We start from the raw sequence: 27337 nt of genomic DNA, 5'->3' as shown, positions 1-27337 counted from the left end.
CATGGAGTCATGGGTGAATAAATACAGAACGTGAACACTCCTTTAGGACAGAAATGAGAGAACTGTTTGTCCTTTGAATGGGAGACATGTGAAATGTGGAGATCTGAATTCTCTTCCTGGAGTTTAAAAGATTTTGGTCATGTCTTAAAAGTGGAGAATCAGTGCAATTTGATCTGTGCAGAAAAAATCCTGGTTTTCTTCAGTAGATATGAGACTTTGAAAATTATTTAGAAGGCACTTTAATGTAGCTATTAACATGCTTAAATCGCTTTACACGTTAAGTTGATAAAGTTAGAGGTTTATTTGGGATGATAACTTCCTTAATTTAATTAATAAGCAAGTTAATACGGGCATTTTTATACAGAAAAATAAACATGAAGTTTGTTTACTGTAGTCTTCAATTATGCTGTAATGCCATGTTTTTGTATGCAGAAATATTTCTTTCTTTGGTATAAAAACATAATGGCACATTGACTTTAAGTACGTGTTTGTAAATTATAAAATGAGTTATGGACTGACATATAAAGAAGAAAAAGTAAACAGCATATGTAAGTTACTGTGATTCTACTGCTCTTGTAATTGAATCATTTCAGTACTTCCATCAGTGACCTGTTTTCAATGAAGTTAGTACCTAATTTAATATTTCACTTGAAAGCTCTCAACTGCGATTTGCTGCCTTTCCAGCCATAAATCAGACAGCGTCTTTCACATGCATTTGTCAAAAGATGCTTCTTCAGGGGTGTTTTGGTATAGGTTGTTTCAGCTGTGCTTCCATAGCATTTCTGTGTCCAAAATGAATTACTGTGGAAACACCAGTCTTTTGTATACAGACTCCTTCAGTGTGGAGAGCACTTCTGGCGATTCCCTGTAGTGCTCATCGCTTCAGCACTACGTGTGGTCACACCAAGTGCTGGTGTTACTAGCAGTATTCACAGGTTTCTCAGTTGTCTTTCGTAGCTTGGTACTGTACTTCTTCAGTGGTGATGGTGTTGTATGATGTAAACTGAAGTTCTGTTTTGTTCTCATGAAATGAATCCCTTTGAATTCAGTAATTTTCCTGCAACTGTTTTGTTTCCAGAAACCGCAATGTAAAACACTTTGGCTTTGTAGATGGATGTTCGTAAGCCTCTTTTGAAGTGATTAATCTCTTGTGCTTTTCTTTTTCTTTTTTCTTTTTTTTTTTCTTTTTTTTACCCAGGGATGTTGCTGGTCACTACTGACACGTTAGGCCATGATTTCCATGTTTTTCAAATACTGACACATCCTTGGTCATCATCACAAAGTGCCGTCCATCATTTGTATACACTTCACAGGGGAGAGACTGAAGCCAAAGTAAGTTGAACTATTTGCTGAAGAATAATCCCCAGACACCTTATACATTTTGTGTATGTTGGCACTTTAATGTTTGTTTCAGCACAGAAAGAGCCTTTCTTATGTTATAGCCTCAGAAAGGATAAGAGCATTGCGTTTAACCTGGACAATAATAAATTCTTGCCCTTTACAATGAGGTGCTGTCAGATTTATTCAGATATGACTCTACCTCCAAAGAGCGCAGATTATTAGCTGTGTTTGCACTTAACCTTTTCTCATGTAACATTTGTCTAGTGCCTGTGAAGCAACTGTCAGGGTTTGCTTGACTTTGGTGGTAAAAGCCAAAGAAAGGCAACTGGAGAGTTGAAAGCAAAAGTTAATCCAAGGACTGCAATTAACTGTTAGCTAGACTTCAGTAAAATGGGGGGGAACTTGCTGGAGACTGATGGGATACGATTTTAACTTTCCAATTAGGATCCCATTCCTGAAGATGGACAAATTAAATTGGGCCAGCTTAGAATAAGGTGAAAAAGCCTGAATGGGCATTTTAAAAACGTTCATTCACTTTACTAAAATGAGAGATGGCACTCAGTTGCTGTTAGCCAGCGTTGCTGTGACAGCAGCAGTGCGATGTATTATGGCTGGATCCTTCACTGCACTGCTTTTAGGCATCAGGAGAGCTTCACCTTTGTAGCACCAAGTAACTGTTGAAGAACCTGTTTTAAATACATAAATAAAAATGTCACCAGAGGGTAAGCAATGAGTATTGCACTTGCTGATGCAATTACACACTGAAAGCACAGACTTGTGACAGTCTGGCAGATGTAAACTAGTGTGACAGGGAGAAGCCTCGGGCACTGTGATTATGACCCTGATGCTGGAAGCCTGGGTGGCTGTGGTACCCTGATTACAGTTGCTTCAAACCTTCATTTTTTCTATGTGTTGCACAGTCACCTTTAAGATTTTTTTTTGTTTTTGTTTTTTTTTTGCCTTACCTTTAGTGAGCAAAGGTGACAGTTTTATTTAATGTGGTAGAGGTTGGTAATATTTCAGTCTGCGCGAATGTAAATTCCTGTTAGTTTAAAAGGGTTTCTTCTACTGTGCTGGCACAATGTAAGTACTATTACAGGCAGTGGTTTCCTTCCCATGCAGGGAGGAATAGCCAGTCTGAAAAGTGAGATGGAATTAGGGTGAAAAAATGGTTCTTTATGTGGGATAATACGTAAAGCAATTATCTTGTAAACAGTTTTTATAAACAAAGAAGAGCAAATATTGCAGATCTGTGTGTACATACACTTTGTTGTCTCTTAGAGTATGTGATATAATGTCTTTACTGTGTTTTTTGTTTTGCTTTCATAAAAAAAAATCGTAAATATCCTACAATCAGCATTCAAAGCCAAAGCACATCACTGCAGTCAGTACAAACCAAAACGCTCTGTATTTTTTAGCTGATAACATTTGCTTTCCAGTGTATAAAATTATGTGCTTTGAGACTAAACCTACATTGATACAGGTCTTCGGGATGCAGCATTAGTGTTGGTGTGAAGGTACTGTGTTAACATTCTCCGGGTCAACGTAGTAGATTTTTTTCCACATTTGCCACGTAGTTTCCATCTGGGACATGAGCAGTATAGCTTTTGGAATGGTATCAAACAGAATTCTGACCAGTCCCACGGGTATTGATGGACTTTATGAATCCCCTGATAACCGAACTATCCAGCAGCAATATCGCATTGGTACACAGGGTTCTCAATATACATATTTAAAACGTTTACATCATACGATGCATATTTCTGCTTTTGGAATAACAGTGTTTTCAGTTCTGTAAGTAAGAAGGGCAGTGTCTGGTGCTGTTCTTTTGTTCCATGCATTTCATGTATGAGTGGCATTAGATAAGAATTTTGGAGGCTGCTCAATTTAAAATTCTCACTGCAGATATTCTGAGAGATGCATGGAAGCCTCTGTACCTCCTTTCTTGGTTAGAACAGCATTTATGCATTTGCAACCAGACTTTTTTCCCCCTGGTTTGAAGCAAATTGTGAATCAAGGCCAATGGTCTTAAAGGTCACCTTCTGTACTGGAGCTATAAAAAGTTCTAATTTTTGTTGATGGACATGAGTGATTATCAGTGTCAGAATTTGTTTAGTTAGTTCCCATTATAAATTGCTTAAACGTCATCATATGTCCTTATTATATGTGGTGTTTGAATATCCATACTGAAATAATCTGCTTTCATACATGAGATTGTGGCCAATAGTGCTTCATGGTGTATTTCCCCAAATGCCTCTATTTCTGATGCATGATTTTTTTCCTTCCCTTTTGATTTAGTTAGTGTGTTTTTAGCAAACGCTCACCACTGATGCTACAAAACTACAAAGCACTGCTGCAGCAGCTTTGCTTCACTCCGAGTCCAAAAGTTTGGGAACTGTATGCCTTGGCCTTCCAAACGTTGAGTACATCTGGAGTTACAGCAGTGCTTGAATCCACACATCAGCCCCAGAGCATCCCCAGGGCTGCCCCTTCCACCTCCACCCGTGCTGTGTGCAGGCAGTGCCTCGATGCATCCCTGTCTGCCAGGGAGTCTGCCCCGTCACTTGTACACCAAAGCACCTCAAGTGGATTACGTTGCACGCTTAATGCTTATCAAAGAAAAAGAAGCAAGTGTTGTGATTTAATAATGGTGTTTTCTGATGGATTTGCTGCAGTCGAGCAGTGTCTCTAAGTCACCAACATGTCTTTCTGCAGAGTCAGATATATTAGTTGTACTCAATTCCTGGCTAAGCCCCTGGCTTTTTTGTGTGACCGAGATCAAGATGGGTTAAGATGGAAAATGGACCTCTGTCTCCTGAGGGAATTGTGAGGACAACAGCCTGGAAAGAATGTGAAGTGCTCTGATACTTTGTTGGTTTGAGTGATGGGAGTCCTAAGGTCACAACTTTCCAAGTTACTTTTCTGCAAACGCAGTCAGAATCCACTGTCACTTACGCTGGATTAAGATCTTTTAGTCTTTAAGACCTTCTTACACTTTAGAATTTTTTTTCTGTGCAGAACAAAACCCAGAGTGTTTGCTGCACTGTGTCACATCGTGAGGGCCCAGTGAAGGGCTGGTTGTATTTAGCCACACCAGGGGGAGAACTGAAGCCTTTAGGGAGTCCTCACTGCACAGTTGAGTTGCAAGGGGAGGAACGTGTGTGCAGCACACCTCTTGGTTAAGGATGCATTTCCTTGCAGTTCCTGTGTTGTGAGTCACACTTACTGCACTCATATTTTTATCCAAGAGTGCTTTAGAAAGTTTGTAATGAATGTATAGCGTGCTTGAAGCCAGAGAAGTTCATTTACTTGCAGATGAAAGTTAGACTGTCACCTGATGATCCTTTCCTTTTGATCTTAAATTGTAAACAGAAAAAAAAATCCCTGAAAACAGTATTATCTCCACCTAGAACAAATAAACGTAACGATAGCATCAGTGGGCCACTGGCCAGGGCCCTCTGTAATCTCTTACGCTGTCAGGCTTTTGTTATTCTGACTCTCCAACTGCTGCTAGAGCTGACTGCAGTCGGCAGAAGTAAACAGAGGGAATGATAAAAACATTCCAGCATGGGCTGCCCCAGAACACAGGCTGCTCTGCACTTCTCTGCACAATGCAGCGTTGTGTCCTTGGAGTGGTTTCACGGGGATTCTTCAAACCTATGTCATGTACTGTGTCCAGGTGGTGAAACATCGGTTAGCTAACACACCCTGGATACCAACCAGTATCCAGCTCAAGGGACCTGGTGAGTGCCTCAGGGTGCCCAGGTTCTACAGGGCTTTGTAGAGGTGATATCACTTTTGAGTTCTGAGGGAGGCAGGGTTAATGCAGTGAAATGTCCATGTGGGTCTGATAAATCAGATCGTGCAGTCCATGATTGTATTAGTTTTTCATTTGTGTTTGTTGTCATGTTGTTCCCTTAATTTTCATGACCAAAACAAGTCAGATGCTGACCAGTTCTCTAATTTATTTTGACTCTCCCCCACTCAGCACTGCTGCTTTCTTGTTGCATGGCATTTCTGTCTCCCTGCTCAGTATATTTCAAAACTTAAGTCACATCTTCAAATAATGGTACGCTTTCTCTGTGACGTTGCCTGGTGTGCATGCAGTAATGCCACTTGTGCTCTATTGTCATTCCACTTCGATGCTGAGATCCAAGTTAATGCAGTGAAATGCACAAGAATGTATGTACTGTTACTGGAGTAATTTGCCATGCCTGAAAAGGAAAGAAAATGCACCAGGAAATGATTTTCAACTGTTGTTTCCTATAATTACTATGAAAGTACATGGAGCAGAGCTGTGAGCTTTGTTTTCTAACTCTTACCTCGTGCACACATCAGTGGATGTGCACAGGGAGGACGTGAGCTCCGTGTTGGCAGCTCCGTGTTACAGCTGGGGGCTGCAGACTGCATTCAGCTCACTTGTCTCTGCCCCATAGCTGCTGTGACAGCCCCTATAGCTCCTTCTCCTTCAGAAGAAAGCAAGTGCTGGTGTAAACGTAAGCGTAGTGCACCAAGTTAGTACAATATTAACTTCCAGAAGACATGAAACCCAGAGGCTGGGTATGGGCTGTCGGTCATTCCCAGGGGTAGTGGTAAACAAGGTCACTGCTGTCCCATGTGCTCCCTTGTGTAATCAGCCATACCTCTGGCTATCCCACTTTAATCAACTGCTTTAAAAATAGGATTTCTGTGGGCTGCTTTTGCTTCCGTTTTGTTTCCTTCCAGTTGTGGCTTAAATTAAAAATAAATAAATATAAAAAAATAAAGTATGAAGATACTCCAATTAACATTTCGTTTATATTCGGACAAACTGTGGGAATACAGAAGGAAGGGCAGCAGAAACTTCTGCAGGTTTTTGTTATATGAAAAAGTGAATGTATCTCAGCTTTGAAGCCTCAGGTTGGGGTGATTCCCTCCAGGCTTTTGTCATATCAGAAATAGCTGTTGGTTTTGGAAGCAGATCTTCAGTGGAGCTGTTGGTAAATGTCCTGTCCTTGCAGCACTCTGTATATTGCATTGCCCTACTGCCTCACTCAGTTTGCACTCTGAAGTAACAGTCATAAAGACAGGAGGAAGCTCTGGTACTCCCACCAAACTACTTGGTATTGCAATTTAAATATCCTAAATATTCCTGAGTTAACTAAAATCACGGGTCTGTGTTGCCTTTCATTGGCATGGATGGGAGAGGATAGATTAAATTCTGAAATAAAGACATGGGTATTAAATCTGAGGTTGACCTTGAGCTGAGAGTAAACTTTGCATCATGAGAGATCCAGTGTACTTTGTAGTTTATTAACATATATCTGTAAACACTATGGGGTCTTGATTGATCTTTAGTATCTAAACATTACATCATAATTAACAACAAATCCAGAAATATATTATAAATACATGAAATAATAGTCCATTAACCTAAAGGACAGCAATAAATTGCAACGCTTAGCGTAAACTTGAAAACCACTAATGGGCCACTGTGCAGCTTGTTTATACAAGAAGCAGTCAAGAACTCTGCGCAGTGTACAGTAACAGTGTGGTGGATAACAGCAAGTCTGATGTGATAATTTATATTTTCTTTTCATGGACACACACAGCTGATTTTTGATGAGATCTCTGCACGCCGCAGCGAGCGTTCTCCTCCTGACTTGGACTGCTGCTTTTGTCCAGGTCTGCTGGAAAGGAGCAGTGGGCTCCTTCCTGTGCCTGAAGGATTGTGCTCTTCTGATGTGAATGCATTTTAACCAGAGCTTCATATGAAACTAGAAGTGTTTTCTGAATTAACTCCTTGAACTGTCTGCCGTACTGTTGCTCAACGCGAAGTCAAACTAGGCCAATTTTGAGACAGGTAGGAGATGCTCGTGTACAGAGGCAGCTTCCAAAACACAGCTTGTTACTGCTGAGTAGGCTTCGTAGGTGTGTTCCTAGAGGTCTCGATCCATTTCACGCCCATCTGTCTGCACTTCTTCTCCCCACAATGTGTCTTAGAAACCCATTCTTCGCCTCGGTGCGTTGGGTTGTTGTGTACCATCACAGCCATGGTAGTCGGTGTCCAACCGTGGTGTTCGTGGTCGTTATTTTAAGAGGACCTTTTGGATGACGGTGTTCCAGACACTTTCTTCCTGGAGATCAGGAATACTTTTCTGTGTAACGTTTACATTGAGAAAAAAACATCCTGCTACGATTGTTTCCCAGTTTCTTGGCTGGAGTTGTCAGATGCCAAGGCCTTTGTATTTACGAGTATTTATTTTTTTAGACCACGTAATCCTAAGGTTGCACACTGAGGATGGACTGTTAATATGGAAACATACATTTCTGGTACGCAGTACAGCGAGATACGTTTTCTTCTTTGTCACCTCATGATTCGAAGCAGGATCTAAAATGGATAGCAAATATTTGGCAAACAGATGTGTGCTCGGGAGGTCAGTGTCTGAAGAAAGATGTGGCTGTTCTTTGTGTTTTTAGAAATTAAAGATAGGATTGGAGATATACTCCAACAGATGTAATGACTTCATTATGTCAAGAGTCTTTCCATTCTAATTGGGGATGGTCATTTGTGTACAGTTTTTACATTTGATGTGGACCAGCAGACATTTCAAACTGCACGTGTTTTAAGTGGCCGTGCTGCCATAACTTTGCTCAGACCCCACAGCTTTGGGGTTTCTTTTTTTGGCTCACGTTAATCCCCGTGGGGTCTCTAATCCTTTCACAGCAGTCTATGGAGGTGAAGCACTTTGTAGGCAAACCAGGCACTGTAAGTGCTCTGACTTTACATCACTAATACCAGAATCACCACAAGTGCTAAAGCTGTCAGATTCTGGCTGCGTGCGGAGCTGTATCATTAGGGATCGTTTGGGTACATCACCACAACTGAAAAGAGCAGGTGTGTAGGTGTGGTTTTTAGTTTATCTATGTAATGTCGATGAAGCATTTTGTGTAGTGACAGTCTGTCAGCCAAATATCTCGTCACGAGACTGAAATCCTTGTTTTATCTCAAAGGCTTCGGGGCTCAGTTGGAAACTTGCACTTTGATGAATGCTTGCTGCTTTTGTCTGGAATAGCTGGAGTGCATTTCTGGAATATTTGTCAAGATTTTATCAGTGTTTACTCCGATTTGAGTACCTAGTGTATTGTAAAACTGGCTTCAGTGAAATCTGAAGGAATTTTATTTGGTTTATTCTATATAATAATATAATGAAAACTAATCCTTCATCTGTATGTTTGTTTGCCGTGTTAAATCCCACTTGTGTACGTGGATCTTTTTAGTCAGCTTTTACCTTTAAAAACACTGTTGGAAGAATTGTTTTAGGACTTCTTTTCTATGATAAATCATTTTAGCTTAGACTGCTTGTTTTCTTGAGTTGTCTGCCAGTATGGGGCTGGAAACAAAGTTTAATCTCTCTTTTAAAGCGTTCCTTCAGCGACAAGAATTTGCTTTCCATCAAAGTGTTATGTAAAGCACACTTAAAAGGGAATTATGTCCTTCTGGACTTCACATCTGAGATCTGTGCAAGCAGTAACTATGATAGAAAGTATTTAACTGTATTGCTATATTTGCTTCCACGCTGACCATTTTAAGCAAAAATTAAGGGTTGTGTTTTCTCAAGTGGTGGATAAGAACTAGTACGTGTAAGAAGAAATCTAACTGGGGCCTTTCCTGGGCCTTCAGTAGCTGATTAATGAAGATGGTTAGCTATGAAATGGAGCGATTTTACATTGAGAAATTGTCAAAACCTAAAAGCAGCATTAGTCCCAAGATACCTGAATGGATGGTAGTTCCACTGATGGACAAACTGAGAGTAGCAGCAGACCATTAGAGACAGCTTCAACGTCTGGCCATTGATTTTGGGTTGGTTAAGTTACATGGTATGCAGGACATGGTTTTTCTGTTAACTTTAAATACAGTTTTGGGTGCCAGTATTTGTCAAAATCAGGCTCAGATGTGTTCTCTCTCTTGTTCTCATCCCTCCCTTTCCCCCTTTTTGGGTAGTTTCTAAAATTCAAAGTAAGAAAGCAAATAACAAAACATGTAATTGAAATGATTTCCCAGTTCTTTTTAGAACTAAGTTCTGTTTGAAAATTATGCCAAGCTCTCGTGGCTTTGTGCAGTGCTTTGCATCCTGATTTGTTTTGATAAGTTCAGGCCTGCTTATAAGAAAAAAAAAGAAATCAGAATATTTTGCTAAGCACGTGGGGTTTGGAACTGGGTATTGTTCTGCAGCAAGGTTCACTTGGTATTTATGAGAAAAAATCACTTTGTCTTTTTATTAACATCTCCAATAAAGATTTGTCTTTTCGAACACGCTAGCCCTTTCCTTGTGTGCACCGATGACTGCATTTCCATTTCACTTCTCTGTTTTCCAGGTCCAGGATATCTCCTTCAGCCACGACTGCCGCTGGGTGGTGGTCAGCACTCTCCGTGGCACTTCCCACGTTTTTCCAATCAATCCCTATGGCGGACAGCCCTGTGTCCGAACACACATGTCACCACGGGTGGTGAACCGCATGAGCCGGTTCCAGAAGAGCGCAGGGCTGGAAGAGATCGAGCAGGAGCTGACGTCGAAGCAGGGAGGACGCTGTAGCCCTGTTCCAGGCCTGTCGAGCAGTCCCTCTGGCTCTCCACTCCACGGTAAACTCCTTTGTTTTATCTCCCCACTGTGTTGCCAGGAAACGTTTCTCCCAGTGTCACTAATGCCTGCGTCCCCCAAGTCATTCCAGCATTTGCTGCCTGACCCACAAGAATTTGGTTCTTAAGTATCATTGGACCTGTTGGCCCGGAGGCCTTCGTGCTCTTCCAGCTTCAGAGTAATTGCTAGCAGCCTGAAAAACAGGAGCACTGAATTTACTGCGGGTGGCAAGAATTGATTAATTTCCCTCTATTTGCCCATGTAGATTGTGCCACTAAAACTTGAGTTTCATAAATTGAGGTGCAGAACTATTTGGTGTGTGGATTTTATAAGGATGAGCCAATGCATAAATACTTAGGAATGATAGTTCTAGTTTTGCAAGCTACTTAAGGAAACTGCTATCAAAGATGTGTTAATAATTTCCACTCTACTCTGAAAGTTTTGAGGTCTTTAGGTTTCCTATTAGTCATCAGCCTGGATGATCACAAAGCACATCTGGTGGAAACGAGGCAATGTGAAACTGAGGGAATAGATGATTGTCTCTTTATTTTTTTTATTAGCAATGGACTACTAATATACTAAGGAAAAGAAAAATGGAGGATGTATCTATAAATCCTATTTCTGTGGTGGTGAAAGGGAGCCTCTAAAAAGGCTCAGGAGCTGTTACTGTCCCCACTTCTCCACTCTCTCCTTTTTCTTATTTTTGCCTTCTTTTGGATGAGGTCTTAACTGGAAGGAACTCATCTGACTTCAGAATTTCCTGTAGATGTACCCCTTGTTTCTAGTAAGTCACAGCTTCCATTGAAGTGAAAGTTTAAATATCATTTTGGGACAGCTAGCCACATTTTTCCAGTGTAGAGGTATTGAAACCCACAGGGAACAGTTCCTCTTCCCTAATTACGTGTAGGATAAGAAATGCTTGTGAAACCCCAACTATGTGCTGTCACGGTCAGCATCTTTACTGCTAGAGATAACCTTTGAGAGATTTCTGATTCTAAGGAACACATTTTTATGAGTAGACACATATATGCAGCAGTGGGGACAACAGATCTTGGAGGGCAGATAGCACAGGGAGCACTTTGTGGCCTCCTCATAGACCAGGTGTGTTTCAGGGCCAGCTGCTGCTCCCTGTAGCACTGACAGCTCCTGTGCACCCAGCACTGGCACTGGAGTGTGCAGTAACTGTGGGGTGATAGGCACACGCTGTTGTTTAAATGAGATAATCCAGAGCACCACGGTGCTTTAAATGGAAAGAAGAGCTTGTAGACACAAAGCAAAACAGGTTGCAGTTTTTCTTTAAAAAAGAAAAATTTGGTGGAAAAAAAGGAAAAATAGAAAAAATTGTTTAGTCCAAAATAATATATTTGGTAAATTATCATTATGTTTTTAGCAATCTTACTGCTGCTTTTTCATTTCAGTAATCTTTCAGTTCAACAGGAGGCAGGCAGGACATTGAACCACATTATATCCCTTTCTGAAAAACCCTTATATCATCAACCTAGAAAAAAATTAACTGAGGTTCACAGTGGCTCTCAGTGGAGGGATTTTGTGTGTCTGTGGCAGCTGGATTAGCAGGAGATGGTGGTGATTATTTTAATTTGTGAACTAAGGTGGGTTAGCACAACTGTAACAGCTCCTTAATGTACTGTGACATGAAATCATTGCTCGGAGTTGTGACACTGCTGACAGGGACGTGGTCCCATACACAGAGCAGCAAGGGGCAGCTCTGGGTTTACTGCTTCACTTTCAGCTTGCTGTGTGACATTTTGGTAACTTGTAGATTTGGATTTCTATTTTGCAGCTGAAGAATAATAAATGGCGTTCCCTACTTGCAGAGTTATTTAAAGTTGGTAGTTTTCTTCAGGAAAGGCTGTTGTCTCCTGAAACACCCCTCCAGTGCAGCTGTTGGTGAGGAAATCTGAGCGCAGAGCCCAGGATGAGTCGGAGTGCCTCGCTCTGTGGGCACACATGCACACGCGGCTTGTCCAGTGCATCACAGATTCAGAAGCACTGTGACAAACTGCTTTCATTTCTGGAGGATGTTTTTTTGCGTGGGGTCTTGATGTCATGATTTTCTTCTTAAAATCTACTTGAGTGAGCCTCAAGCTACAGAAACTGCTGTTAATGCTTCTGCTCTCCTTTCTGTAGCACTACAATAGCCTGGCTGCAACCTTGGGCCAAACACAGGGGACGTAGCGAGCAGAACGCTGGCTTGTTGTCTTCTTTTTATTTTGATTAGCAATTATAACCCGTTGATGTGAACTCGTGATTAACTTTTGTTCTTGTAAATATTTTCAGACTTCAGACGTTTTTCTCACTTGTTTTTTACTTCTCAGTTTCAAAATGGAACTATGTGCTGTGTGTATAGTAGGAAAGCAATCTATTTACATCTCGTTCTGAGTCCCCCACAAACTGTTTACCCACACAATGTAAGCCTTCACTGGGGGTGGGGATGATTTCATTTCCAAGTGAATCATGGTTTGGCTTTGTTCTCTTCAGCAGAACAAAGTGAACTGTTAAATAGAGGATGATAACGAGATGTTTCCTTGCACCTTTTATAGCTAACCCGGAGTTTGTTTGAGTTCTTCTGCCTGCTAATCCAGCAAGGTTATGTTTTTGTCATTCCTTTGAGTTGCCAGAGTGCGTTGTCAGTAATATCCGAGTTTGGTTGAGATCCTTTTATGGGCTTTTACTATTATAAGGCTGTTACAACGTCAGCTGGTTGTGGGGCTGGAATTGCAGTAGATATGGCCTTATGTGACCTCTCAACTTCTGTAAGATGGGGGAGATGGCCCTTGCCCACCTCCCAGGTACAGCGTGCACTGATCTGAGAGCAGCTAAAACAGAGCCCTGCCCTCAGTGCTGCATGTGTCCCCCCAAAGTCTGTGTGGCTCTACCCTGACCTTTCTGCTGTTGTTCACTGATGGATTTTCCAGAATCAGAACAGATTTAAGCATAGGGAGCTAAGTGTGCACTGGAGCTTTTGCTACACTCCTACAGCTACAAAAAATGCTCAGTAATGATATAATATTGTCTGATTTGTCTCGTCATTTAAGTGGGGATTGAAGTATTTATTTGGTTGGGACAGCTTTGCCAAAAGCACTCATAATGCCCAGCTATCCTGTTCTGAATGTAATGCCTGCTCCGAAGCAAGTCACGGAGAAGCGTGCTGTTCTGTGCGTGTTGCCTGCAGACTTGGACTGGCTCTTCGGGAATATTCAAGTACAGTCTGCTTTCCACTGAAAAACCTTTTTGAACTTTAAGTATCAAGAGGGTCCTCTCACTTTGCCTTCATTACGATCACAACAGAGTAAAGTCCAGGCTTGAATCTGGAGCTTTGATAAACACACAGGCTGAGATGCTTTAAATATTTTCATGTTACTTTTCACTATTTCCCAGCGTGGAACTCCTTTTACTAGAAGAATTCTTATGGGAAAGCGGAGCTGAAAGCACTGACATCATCAGCCCTTCCTGAAAAACAGATTGGTTTCCTTTAAGTAACACTCACTTAAGAAACCACCTATTTAGAGAAAGGCAGACAAAAATAGTTTCAAAGAAAATTAACTGTATCGTAACTTTTAAGGCACTGCAGGGCAGATCCTTTCCAGCGTTTAACTCGAGGAAGGTTGCTTGAAACGCTTCCGCTAAGGTTTTGCTTTGCTCCTTTGCAAATCCTAGCTTCCATCTGCAGAAGGCATTCGTGGTAAAAGCGCATGGGAGCAGCAAGCCGGGCCCGGCTCAGTGCCGCTGCTCCCGTCGGTTCGAGCCGTGCCCTCCGCGGGGTCACCCATCGCTGCACCGCCCCGCGCTGCCGCCAGGGGGCGCCACGGCCACGGCCATCCGAGCGGGGGCCGCTCCGAGCGCGGCTCCGTGCCCCCCCCCGCGATCACGATTCGTGCTTCGGGAGGATCTGCAGCGCGGTTCTGTATCCCTCCTTTTGTGCTCCTGGCTCCCAGCAAACTGCGACGCGTGCCGGTGGTGGTTTGGTGATGGGTGTGAAACACCAAATGCGATAAGAGTTGAGCTTTTTTGTTGGGGGTTGCGGCGCAGTCACTGAGCTGCTCCCACGAACCGTCCAGATCCGTTGGGCAATTGGTTCTGCGGTTCCGTTGATTGCACACGCTCATTTGGAGTATGTCTGTACAGATTGAAGGCAATCAGAAAACAAAAATTACCTGGTGGGAATTTTCTGCTAACCACTTCTCAAAGCCATTCCTTCCATCTGGAAAGGCTCGGTGCTGTGCTAAGCCCGTCGGCTGTGCAGGGCTGGGCAGAAGCATCCCTCTGTGGTTGCAGCAGCTCCAGACACACACTGTGAGCAGAGGTATGAACAGCCAACCTAAGCACTGCTCCAGGCACTGCCCAGCAGCTGACTGGTTGTAAGTAAGCAGTGGTTTTTGCTGCTTTTTTTATGTTTTTGGTAATGGATGGAGAATCAGTGAAGAGAATGAAGTGGGCGGTATCCATTGGATAGTTTCTGATGTGCAAGGAAAAGCTCCATTGCCTTCAGATAAGTAGAGAAGTAGACTGCTAAATTCTGACACAGTGGAAGTTCGTGTGTGTACATAAAGTGTTTTAGAAGTGGGCTTGTAAACAGTGCTGATCTGAGACTGGGGCAAATGTACATTTGCCTCTATAATTAAGGTCATAGAATATCCTGAGCTGGAGAGGACCCCATGCAGGACCACCCAAAATTCACACGGTATTCCTCAGAACATTGGCCACGTGTTCCTTGGACGTGGGGCTGTCCCCACTGTCCCAGGGCATTAAAGAGAAAGGCCTCAAAATGGATTCCTGCAGAACCCCAAGAGCGTAATGGAACTTGGCTGTGACCCCTGGAGCCCGACCTGTCACTTGGTCACCCATCGTGCTATGTTTTGCCGTGGATGTCATGAGAAACAGTATCAAAAACTTTGCTGAAATCCCACAAGATTACCTCAACCTGCTTCCCTTGGTCAACGAGGTGGGCAACTCTGCTTTCAGAAAAGTAGATGCAAGTATCCCAGATAAGTTGAAAGTTGAAAGAGGCTGACAGCAGAAGGGAATTGAAGTTCCTGAGGTGTGAAGAGTAAAAATATGTGACTGAGTGATTTAGCACAGCAAATGCCAAAGCAGTGGTCAAAGCACTTGCCAGTTGGACATTGGTAAACAGTGATGTTAGTGATGCTCCGCGTTGTGGGTAAAGGATGGTGGAAGCGTGTGAAACTCCATGTTAGGAAGGGAGGGAAAGGAGTGGGAGAAGAGCTGCTGGGAGCAGTGGCTTTCTCTGGTGGATGTGCTGAATTTGAGCCCACCCAGCTCCTGCTTGCCCTGGTAGTGGGTGCTCCTGGGCACAGCCACTGCTGCTGGGGGGGAACCTGGGGCAGATCCCCTGAGCACGCAGCCTGGATCAGATTGCCTGTGTATGTGATCAGTGATTGATTAAGCAGTAATGGATGCTGCTCTTGTTGTCTTCGAGTTTATTATTCTTAAGTAAGGCATTTAAATCAACTGTGCATTTTTAGGAGTCTGAAAAATGTAAACACTTTATGGAAGGAAACGTAAGCAGTAAGATTGGAAATAAAATATACTTGTATCTTTTAAAAGGTTTATCTTTACCCCTAAATATGCTGATATGGCTTATTCTTTTTGCTTAGTCTTTGTGGGCTGTTAAAATCAGTTGCTTTTTCCCATCTCGAGGAAATGCATCTTTGACACTTCTCATGACCTGAGTCACGATGCTGTCACGGAGCCAGAAAACATCCTGAACGGTCATGGGTAAAAGAGCAGAGCTGCCGAGGGTGTGTGGTGGGTGGAAGAGGGAGAGAGATTGCTATGGCTTGCTTCAGTTCCTATTCTATGGATGTTTCAGACAAGCCATTTATTATAATTATTCATGGATATTATTATCAAGTTCTCAAATGCAGTGGTTCTCAGGGCACTTTATTTTCCCCCCCACATAACTTGGCGTAAATACTGCGTGTTGAACCTGGGTTGAATTCAGACATTAAAATATTAGTGCTGATTGTTGCAGGCAGAGCAGAGGGAAGCACAGCAAAGGTAATAAGGTGTGAAGATAAAAATTGAGCCCCAGGTATACTGAGATGTAGTTTATTATAGGTGCTAACTTCTGATAAGTTGAGTTTGGGTAAAGGCCTGCTATTCAGCATTCCCTGTCTCCTCACCCAACACAACTGCTTAGAGAAGCATCCTTCAGAAATTTCCAGACTCCTCAAATGTGGTTTCACAACTGATCAGGTTTTCTGGCTGTGCTGTCCCAATAGCAAAAAGCTGCATTTATAAAGATAGTTTTATTTGGGATCATTTGAAAGAGACGTCTGAGAGACCCAACTTTTCTTAACAATGCTGAAATGCCTCAGAGTCATCCCTGAAAGAAGGCTTTGTATTCATAACTGTGTTGATAGGAGTTCTGACTGACAGACGTGGTGAGGAGGAGGAGGAGCAGTTACTTGTTTTCCGGGGCCCTTCTCCAGCATTTCACCATCAGACTGTGTCGGTATAATTCCTGCATGCAAGAGACTGAAGCAACAGAGTGTCTGCACAGCACCCAGACCCTGCCTGGAGGACAGCCCCGTTCGTGGAGCACTGGGTCTGAGCTCACATCGTCCTTTCCTTGGAAGCTTTACACTCGAGTGCAGTCCTGGGGTAGCTACAACTACACAGCTTCTGGTGCAGAGCTGGTTTATAGCCACTTATGGAAAAGGATGTGTGAAATACTCCATAGCTTAGAAGAGGAACTTAGAAGAAACCAATCCACTAACCTGCGCAGAGTTGAAGGTTTAAGGCCTGCTACAACCAGCGTGGCAACTGTCCGCACCCCTCCCTGCCTGTGTCTGGCATTTACTGGAGATGACTTAAGAGCAGAAAGGCCACTTTGGCTCGCTTTGCTGGTAACCAGCATCTGGAGCAAACCAAGTGAGGTGTTGCACAGCCTGCTTTATGGCTATGCAAAGCCTGGAGCCAACTGGCCTGATTACCAGCTGGCAATCAAGTTTTGCTGTTTTTACTTCAGGGAGAGTTCTGCCCATAAATGGTCTTGAACATAGTACCAACAATATTTTTAGTTAAATAAATCCTGAAGGGTGATTATGAGGCCAGAATTGTATGTGTGGTAGAGGGGTTGTTTTCTAATGAAGTGCTTCAAGGCAGCTTTACCAAGCAGGTTTTTGAGCAATGTTAGCGTAGCAAAGTGGCATCAGTGCAGAATGAGAAGGGGAAATATTAAGGGAAGAAGCAGCCATTTGTTTCAAGTCTTTAAGGAGACATTTTTTACACAAGACAGCTAAGAGTTTGGCTGTCCTCACAGCTATAGAGTGGAGACAACTTATGTACTTGTGGGACACTGTAACTGAAAGACAAAGTTTTTGAAGCAGAAGGTAGTTGAAGAAAAAAGAAATGGATGGAAGAAAGAAACGTTATGTAGAAATGTTCCAGTTTTGAGAGGAAGATGCTGAGGAGAAGCAATTCAAGGAGGCTGGACGAGAGGGCAGAGGGCACTGTCTCATCTGAGACACTTGGACTGGTGCGTGCATGCCTTGGCAGAGGATTCTCACTTACAAGCTCATCTGTTGCCATCACGTGCCTTGCCTGGATGCAGAAAGACAGAAAGTTTGGCTTTCTTAGGGTCACTGTGAGATGTAGTGCAGCTGTGTTTCAAAAGGTTCAATATCAAGCAGTTTTCAATGAGATGAAATCAAATGCCTGCATTATTTTCTCCCATCAATTTGAATGGAATCAAGTTAGTGAGATAGGTTTCGGACTTGCACCAGTTCAGCTGAGAGAAAAAATTGCTCAGAGTAGCTAAAGCTGTGTGCATACAGGCTGTAGCTAATGTGTAGTGTTGTGTCTTTAATGGGCTTGGTTGTATTTGAAGTATTGAGGGTATGGGTGTGAAATGAAGCTAATTTTGGTAGTGTACAATTCAAGGAAATTGCAAAGTAACTTTAATATAGTTAGATTGATAAGTAAAGTAGTTTGAATTTCCTGAGTTTTTCTTGGAGAATGGGTAACATTTTACAAATCAAGATAAACTTGTTTGACTACACGAAACAAAACACGAGAGGAGAAAGCCCCTTTGGCAGCAGTTGGTTGCTCGTGGTACTGTGTGTGCTGTTGGGTTTGTGTGTCAGTCTCTTCCAAATGACTTCTGCACACCAGCATTGCTTCCACAGGGTTCTCTAGCCAGGTCACAAGGCAGCATTTCTCACCAGGGCGCTGCTGTTTCCTCTTCTGACTGCAGGAGATTACAGATACTGGAACATGTCTGAGAAAAGGTCAGAAGAGAGGGTGAAAGTCTTGGAACTGTAGCTGGGAAGCTTTCCATTCTCATCCACGAAACTTTTGGGATTGAATCAAAAGCAAAGCAAAATAAACCACCACGTACATGACACTCCTGTTTTTCCTGCCATTTTCTGTTTGCAAGTTAGAAAGGATTTCATTTTGCTTGCGTTACATGATTAGTGAATGATTGGTTGAGGAATCTTTGGTGTTACACTTAAACAGAAATAATGGCTGAGCACTGCTTGTTTTCTTAGGACTCAGCCTGCACAAGATTGCATGGCCTCAATTTACTCCATTTTTGTTTACCAAATTAAAGATGTTTACGTGTGGTGCTAACGATGTTAGACTTCACGGTGTGCTTTGAAATGCAGTCTATTAAAGACTGTGAGCTACAAAAGGTAATCGAATGGGTTTTGAATTTTAATGACTCTGCACTACTGAGCTTTTTGTAGTGGAGTAATGGAAGAAAAGAAACAAAAAAAAAATCAACACGGAATCATTTTACTGTGCAGCTGAGATGTGCTCGATACCACTTTAGTTTTTTCATGTAAAGCATACAGAGAAACTGAAATGTTTGTGATCATTACTTTCCTAGCAGAAAACTCTGTCTGGGCCCAGTCCCCTTGCCCTGCTTGCTAACAGAGGCAAATTTCACGGTTCAAGGGGGTCAGGCAGTGCTGGAAAGAGAAGATGTGCCATGTACAATTGAAAGCGCCGTGTGCTGGCTGTGGTACTGAGGTGCTGGCAGTAGTTGGAGTGTGCTCAGTAGCAGTTGGGTCACCTTGGTGTGGGCTGGGCCTTACCTGGGGGCTGCTGCTGATGTCTTTTCCACAGATGTGTCCATCTCTGTGGCAGACCAGTAAATCTTGTGAAGCTTGTTTTCCTTAGAGCATCTGTGTTCTATAACGGCGCTTTTGATTTGTTTTCCCTTTGTCTGGTGAGATTTCCTTGGTCCAGCACAGCCTGGCCTCCTTTTTCTTCATGGTGGAAGTGAGCCCGTCGCTGATGGCTGCCCGGTGATTGCAGCCCGTGCCCTGCCTGCAGCATCACAGCCTGACCTGTGCACCTTCATTCTGTCCTCACATTAATCCATTTTCCTTCGGAGCATTTGTGGAGTAAAAGGTCTGGAAAAGCGTGTCTCCGGTTTTGGAGGGGTGGTGTGCTTGTGGCAGGCTTTCAGCAAACAGAGCTAACTGGTGATACTGGCTGGGTCCAGCAGGCAAAGGTTATCCTGTGTAATGCTGCACTTGTAAATAAAGCTCTGCTATCAGAGCACCAGGGCACAACGCCCTCGGCTTTCAGCTACTTGTCTGCTTGATCTCTGCCTGCAAGTCCCTGAGTAAAATTAGTAAGAGGTTTACCAACAGCTTAAATTGAGACATATTTTTTCGCACTGGCTGCCTAAAATGCTGAATTAGGATTAACTGTAGGAGTTTGGGGTTTAGCTATGATCGGGAATTGTGACCTTGAGCCTTGTAATATTTGAGTGGAAATAATCATAAGGTCATAGAATGCTTTGGGTCGGAAGGGACCCTTAAAGGCTGCCCGGTCCCACTGCCCTGGGATGAACTGGGACAGCCACTGCTCCATCAGGTGCTCAGAGCCCTCCAGCCTGACCTTGGGGGTGTGCGTGGATGGGGTTAACAAGTGGCATCCTGAGCTCCCAAGCTGGGAGCGTTGGCAGGTGGAAAATAAACCTTGGTCAAAACTGGCCTTGATTTGTTCCTCACACAGCACTTGAACTGCTGTCTGAAAGTCTCTTTTGTGGCAAACACTTGACCAGAAAGACTTGCCCTGCTGTCCTGGGGGCTGCTGGTTAGGATTAGGGTTAGCACCTCATTGCTCAGATGCTCTGTTGAATATGTTTCTGTGAGAGCACAGTTGCCATGAAATTGCTGAATGATTATTATTTTTTTTAATTATTTGCAGTATAAAATATTCCTTGCGAACTCGATATGGAGTGATTTATGTTTAGCTTTCAATATACAACCAAGTTAGCATTTAAAGTTAAATTGCCAGCACGAAGTGGAACTATTCCTCTGAAGGTATCATTCTGAAATGTGCTTCCTTAGAAGAATGAATGTGCTGTCCACATGTGGCAAGGTAATCTGAGCTCAGGATCCTGCTGGATGAAGAACGTTTGATATTTCTAGTGGACTTGGCTTATTTGTTGCACGTCCTTTGACAGTGAATAATTCAGTGGAAACCAAAGCACATCTTTTTACTTCTTCCTGTTAAGCACGATGTTCTTTAACCTTATACTCATCTGTGCCACCTTAATATCCTTGTAATCAGATGTTCAAGAAAAACCTTATCTCCTTTTTGTAGCATTTCAGCTTTTAATTTTTGATACCTACCATGCATTTGTTTGCAACAAAGCAACTAACTATTGCTGCGGAAGGGCTGGATTGGCGAGCAATAGCTCTCTAAATACGTTAAGTATTTACCTATTTTCCTTTTACTGTAGCTGTGTTTTTAAATTTAGGATTTTAAACTTAATCTTGTAGTTTTCTGAGTGCCCTCGACTGCCTTGGGGTTGGTCAGCTTGTGTGGAAACACACTCATCCTGGTACAGGAGGCAGATCTGTAAGTGCCTGGTATGCACATGATGTGTTGAATCAATGAACAGTTTTGCATAAGGAAAACAACGTGATGAGGAGAGCAGAGGGCACTGGGTAATTAAATGTGCCTTCAGAGAGGGAGAAGCTGTTATGACACAGTCCGTTCAGTAGTTCGTAGTTAATCATTGTATTCCTAACAAGTAAGAGAAGACAAATGGCAGACGTTGGGAGCCCTGCATGCAGGTACCCTCTGCTTGCTCTGTGGCAGTTGCTCCTGGTGAGTACAGGAGAGTGAAACACTTTCAGGGGGCCTTGATTACAAGCAACAGTGACTAATTAGACAATAAAGCAGCAGACTATTCATACTCCTTTCCACAAGAACCAAGACTGCATTATGAAACTAATCTAAAAAAAATTAATTGCATCTCAGTCTTAATTTAAAACGGAGGGTTCCCCCTCCCCCCCTTTCCCCTTTTCTGTTTCATTTTTATTCCAAGTTGGTCCAGGAAAATTGCTATTAATGAAATCTGCTCTCCGAGACTTCAATAGGCTTGTTATTCATTAGGGCCTTAGGATTTCTCTTAAAATGTATTGACCAGTGCTCAGGCCAGATACTTAACACAGAATACACTTCGTAATTTCATCATTTTTGTTGTTGTGCTTCTCTGAGATGCAGAGGTCCACAGACTGCAGGAAAACAAATAAAAACCCCGAGCTTACAGTTATATAGTATAAAAGGAGGGTAAAGGAAGCACTGAGTGTCTTTAAGATGATGAGACATTCATTAAGATTTTTCTGCCTTCCTTTTCCTATTTGCAGCCCATCTGAAGTATCATTAAAGCTTTTCAGGCCGCTTCCTGTGAGAAACCTCTTCTGTGCTGTTTTTCTTCCTTGAAAAAAGGTGGCTGCTCTTCAGTCAGATTGTATGGATTTGGCCTGGGATTTGTATAATAACTACGGAGAATGCAGCGGTTGTTTAGGAACCTAATTCCCAATATGGCTCCCTTTTGATTAAGAACAAAGCAAGCATTTCACAGCATTATAGGAGCACAGAAAAACAAGTTAATGATCTAAACCTTTTAATTCATGATTGCTTGTCTATTTAAAGTACTTTTGATTCTGCTATAAACAGACTGGCCCCTTTTCTGTTTAACTTCTTTCTTTGGTTTCTTCACGTTTCTTTCTTTACTGTCCATGAAATTTGCAGCTCGTTTCCTTTTCTAACTGAAGAATGAGAGGTTGTGACTATAGAATGATACAGAAAGTAGGAAAGCGTATCTAAACCGGGCGTATATCCAGCACAGACCTCTTTGAAACAAGCTAAATTTAGGGCTGCTGGGATTTTTGGTGATGTTTTCTCCTTCCCTTTTTGAATACCATTATTTTTTTTTTCCATTTTACTCCTCTATTTTTTCTTATTAAGTCTGTGTCTTTTTCAATACTTACTTCACTCGATGATGCTGGGTATGGCTTTCCTTGATGTAGTTACTTGTGGTGTTTGCTTTCTTCCTCAGCTCAGCAGATTTCTGTGCTGTGTGCCTTTATCTAGAGAGAAACGAGAGCGACCTTTTCAGAACTTTCAATTACCAACAGAGGATGTGGTACTTCAGGAAAAAATTCCCTTCCAGAATATTCTTTTTTTTTTTTTTCCCTGTGAAGAACTGCATCCAGAGTCTGTTCTTCAAACCAAACCCCAAAACGTTTTGGTGAACCATCCTGCCAGGGAGCAGCAGAGCCATGAAGGATATCCTTGCTGTGGAAGGGCACCTTTCCCCCTGTATATGTATATAAATAAAGATTTGCTGCTTCCATTGCCATGATACCTTTTCTACCTGAATTGAAAATGACTGGTTTAGATTTGCTTTTTTTTATCCATAGGAGCTCACTGTTTCCTTTCTTTGGCAACAGCTTATTTTAGATACTTGCTAGAAATGACAAAACAAAGGAACCAATTCCGCTCATACGTTTTACTCCATCTCTGTCCCATCCAGGTAAATTGAACAGCCAAGACACGTACAACAACTTCACAAACAACAACCCTGGGAACCCGCGACTCCTGCCGCTTCCCAGTCTGACCGTGGTGTTGCCTCTCGCTCAGATCAAGCAGCCGATGACATTGGGGACCATCACCAAACGCACGGGGTAAGAGCATGGCACAAACCTCTCAACCTCATTACATGTCGTTTACGTGGAAATAGTTTCTTTCTAGTCATATTCCATTTAAAGGAATGAATGAATGAATTTGTAATTGCAGCGTGTGTAATGTAGGGGTAACTGAGCAGTTGGGTATGGGGGAAGGAGAGCTCGGGAAAAGAAAACCAGCAACAGATAGGCAAACAAAAACTGAAAACAGATCTCTAAGAATTCAGGAGTATGCTTTCGGATGAGACATTCTCTTGCAGTCTGCCATATGGGAAACACCGCACGCTGACATCAGGAGCAGTTTCACACCAGGAATTGGTATGAAACATAAGCAGAGCTGTGTTCAATCAGAATAAGTTATGGGTTTACGTTGTTGGGTCTTTTTTTTTTTTTAAGAGTTTGTTTCATTTGATTTCCAAACTTCTCAAGCAGAGATGCTTTTTGACCGTCAGGAATTGAAAGACGGTGAGCTAGGTTGAGTAGGGAGAAAACTTAATCCTGATGTTTTCTTGACCTTATTCTTCTTCTGAAGTGACTGTTTTGTACTGTGAAATTCACATATAGATTTTCTCTCTGGAATCAGTGGCACTTTGCTCCTCATTGATGTGCCATGATAAAGGACTTAGAAATGCTTATTATACAGAGCTCTCCTAAATACATTTATGTTGAAACTACAGAAGATTCTCTGAGTTTCATAAACTGTAGCCATTTTCAAGTGACTTCATTCTGTTCAGCCATTCTCCTTTTTCTCTTGCTAAATTCCACTTCTTCAGTTTTTGCAATTAATTTGTAAAACCAGCAGGAGATTTTTTTTTTAACCCTCTCAATTCTTAGTAGTTGAAATCCCTGAATATTTTCTGCTTACAATTTTTAAGGCTGATTTATGCAGCGAGGTACAGACTGCTTTTATATTTTTAAGAAAAATAGATGGAGTTTGGCTTGTGCTTGGACAAAACAACTATCAGTGCTACAAGTTCACAGCAATTTCCTGCATTTTGCTAAAGGGATGCAGGCACTGCTTTGCTTCACTGGCTTCTTGCTAATCAATAATAAGGTGAATCCCACCTTGTGTTCCATGGTCTGGGAATTATTTTTCAGAAGGAGAGCTCAGGGATATTTCCTCTCTCCCTGAATAATTCCCACATTCTGTGCTGGAGCGTTCTGAGCATTCAGGGAAATCTGTTCCTGTTTGTTTAGTGCACTAAGTATGCATGATGAGCTTCTAAAGCTGACATCTGTGTGCACGTATGTACGTGTATATCTCTGTATGTCTGTCTAACAGTGCAGTCCTGCTCTCACTGCTGTAAACAGCAATTGCATTACATTTGTACATCCAAACCGTGAGCTGCGGACACTCGGTTGCCCAAAGGAAAGAGGCTGCCTGCAGTTATGCTCCTGCCTCCCTAGATAACTGTAAGTGGGTCTTAGGAAGCAGTAAAGCAGTACGAGGGTAACGCTGTGATTTACTTCTGTACGTTTCAATGGCTTGTGTTTGCATTTGTTTCTGGTAACAATTTAAACACTTGTAAGGGGAACAGACTGTGTTAGCAATCCAATTAGTTTGAAAAGTGTGGAAGGGTGGGATTTTGGATGAGGGCAGGAGGGAAATGAAATTCAGGAAAGGTTGATGTGCTTGGAAATAAGCAGCGAGTCACAGTTCCTGGAAAAGGAAAAATACCACAAAGGTTTCTCGAAGAGTATAGCCAGAGGAGAACAGAAATGTGGACTCAAAGAAATATATGCTTAGAACTGGGTGGGATGAGACATAGGAAGAAGGTAAGAAGGCATCTGATGGTCTGCGAGGGGAAGGCAGCGACAGGATGGTGAGGAGGGCAATGATTTAAACAGAAACCCTCACTGGACAGTTTTGGAGGTGCTCTAACAGCAGATAACAGTAACTCAGGCAGCTGCCCTCATAAAGGCTGCTTATTATTGCCACGGTGATACGGGCAAACTTCACTACGGCCGTTACCGATGAAATAAATGGACATTTGAATGTAAGGTTTTGCTCTTATTTTTCTTAAACGTACTCCAAATAGCATCCATATCCATAGTTTTCTTTGATGAAATTCTACCTCTCGCAACCTGCCCGTGCCCTATTATTTTGTGTAATTTCTAAATTTAATTAAATCTACAATACTCAGCGAGGCTTATGTAAGGGGAGGAAAAAACAGCCATGGGAAATACCCTGCTGTGTAAATAGAGTTTTCGTGAATGAGGATCATAATTTTCAGCAAAGCCGGTGGAGATGTGTAGCGTTAAGCTGAGCGTTTCCTTCATTTGTTCTGCATCCAAAATGTTTGATGAAAGTACACAAAATTAACATGAAAAGCTGTATTTATGAAGCGGGGATTTAGGAGGAATGCCTCGCATCCAAGAAGCCTGGCATGCCTAAAATGACCAAATTGAGACAGCAGCCTTAACTTAAACCTCCAGGGGGCAAAGCGTGTGTTTAACATATTTAACATCTGCCCTCATATTTCTGGAAACACATAGCAATGTAAGTCTGTGCAGTGTAATATTTAGACAGGACAGGGACCATCTGCCTCACTCTGAGAAGTGTAGGAGGCATGTATTACCGCAAATGGCAAAAGACAGATGTATTTACACCTACGTGGTCAGCACCTTTAAGCAGTGCTCCAAGGAAACAAGGCTCTTCCTTGGAAGCAGCTGCTTAACCTTGTGATTGTGCAGCGATCAGAAAAGGAGGAGGACTTGCAGTGGTTGGGTTTTACAGTGGCTGTTCAGTGGCCCTTGAAGCAGATTCCTTTTCCGTCGTTGCAGCGTTTAAAGAATGACACGTTTATTCTGTTACAGTATATTTTGAGGAGTAAAAAGCAAGAGGAAAAGAAGTTTTTCAGCTTCTGTTAACCATGCTGGGGTTTGTTTTGCCAGTATCCAGGGCAGCAAAATATTTTTCAGGTGAAAGGACCGATCACTGCTCTGCATACGATCCATCTCAGGCAGAGCTCTGTGCATGTCACTTTATTTGACAAGCGGAACAGCAGTAAATTCTTTAGCAGTAGCCCTATGGGAATGAAAGCCCAGAACCTGGAGCTGTGTCATGGCGATGCTGTTCATCACAGATATTTTTTTCACATACGCTTGTATGTTTGGGAACCTTATCTGATCGGGCACTGAACTCTGATTCTGAACAGTTTCCATTCGCAGCACCGAGTACCTCGGAGCAGTGCCTCCTTTCTTGCCCATCACTATTGCTCCCCCAGTACCTGCCCTCTGTTTCTTCCCTTGCTTTTTCAGGTCTCCCAGTGTGACATCCCCACCTCCAGAAGCACTTTGGTTTTGTCCCTATGTTTTGTCATCCCGCTGACTCACTTTGCAGTTTGTTCTGTCAGCGCATTCTGAGGAGCAGATAGACGTTCCCAAAGGGGCTCTGGCACTAATGAGGGAGGAAGCATCTAATGCTTTAAAGATGAGGGGGATGCAAGACAGTAAAGGAGATAGGTTTAATAAGTCCTTATAGATCCGCGCCTCAGTTTCCCTCTCAGATTTTTAATAGTTATGCTGAATTCCTTCTCAGGTCTCATGAATGGGTTAATTCATTGCTTCTGTAACAAAGAGCTTATAGACTCAGAAGAGGAAGAGCTGTATGGTCCATCTCATGCTCGTCTGTAAGAGGCAGTGTGTCCGAATATGTTAGAAGAAGCTTTGTGCTTTGCAATAGCTTTCTAAGCGCGCCTTGTGTTTGCGGAATGAGTTGTAGTTTGTTTCCAATGTAAGAACGTGGGGACACAGATGCACTGTAATAGGAAGGAGGGAAATAAAAGATAGAGTAATTGCCCCAGAAAAAAAAAAAAACTATTTTAAAAATGACTTCTCTGGCAGCAGCTTTTGTTTTAAATTTCTCAAGTGGTATGGTCATTATATTTGTATCATACTTCATGCACAAATTCAGTGTGGATTTAGTGAAACACAAAGATGTGCCCTGTATTGATTGGGTCTTGTCAAAACAGAGACATCCAATGCATCTTGCAGGAAAAGAAACAAACTTTTTTTTTTTCCCATCCAAAAATGTAGTAAGTTTTTAAACATGAGACTCCATCTGCTCTTCATCCCATTCCCCATTTTCATTCCTCATTACACCCTGAATAAGGAGAGTAGTTTAAGTGTCTGATGTTGAAGCAGGCTGAGATATTATCATTTTAATGTTTCTCGTTGCTTATATTACATGTATTGAACATCATTGATGTCCATTTGTTCTATTTTGACTGAGAAGGGCTTTGTTAATCTCAGGTTTCTCTGCTGGGGCAAGCAAAAATAAAGAGTGCAAAGTCATGCCATCACACTATAGTTATGGAGGTGCAGTAACTAGAAATCAAGACAGTATTACAAGAAATCTGAAGCACTCTTTAAAATAGGTCGACTGGGCTG

At 42.4% G+C, this 27337-nt stretch overlaps 1 protein-coding gene across 8 annotated transcripts in view; it reads left to right on the top strand.

The window, feature by feature from the left end:
• Positions 1 to 27337, top strand: part of BCAS3 (BCAS3 microtubule associated cell migration factor) — a 292223-nt gene that overhangs the window by 85197 nt on the left and 179689 nt on the right. For all 8 annotated transcript variants that reach the window (XM_065732043.1, XM_065732036.1, XM_065732037.1 and 5 more), the window contains 3 exons: positions 1199 to 1332; positions 9700 to 9964; positions 22795 to 22945. In XM_065732043.1, the coding sequence (XP_065588115.1) occupies positions 1199 to 1332; positions 9700 to 9964; positions 22795 to 22945 (550 nt within the window). The remainder of the gene's footprint in view (positions 1 to 1198; positions 1333 to 9699; positions 9965 to 22794; positions 22946 to 27337) is intronic.

The sequence above is a fragment of the Cyrtonyx montezumae genome, unplaced genomic scaffold (genome assembly GCF_038088225.1).
Source record: "Cyrtonyx montezumae isolate F1298 unplaced genomic scaffold, pur_monq_1.0 scaffold_15, whole genome shotgun sequence".
Taxonomy (NCBI): Eukaryota; Metazoa; Chordata; class Aves; order Galliformes; family Odontophoridae; genus Cyrtonyx; species Cyrtonyx montezumae.
Note: the sequence above shows the minus strand (reverse complement) of the source record. Positions and strands in the feature narration are given on the sequence as shown.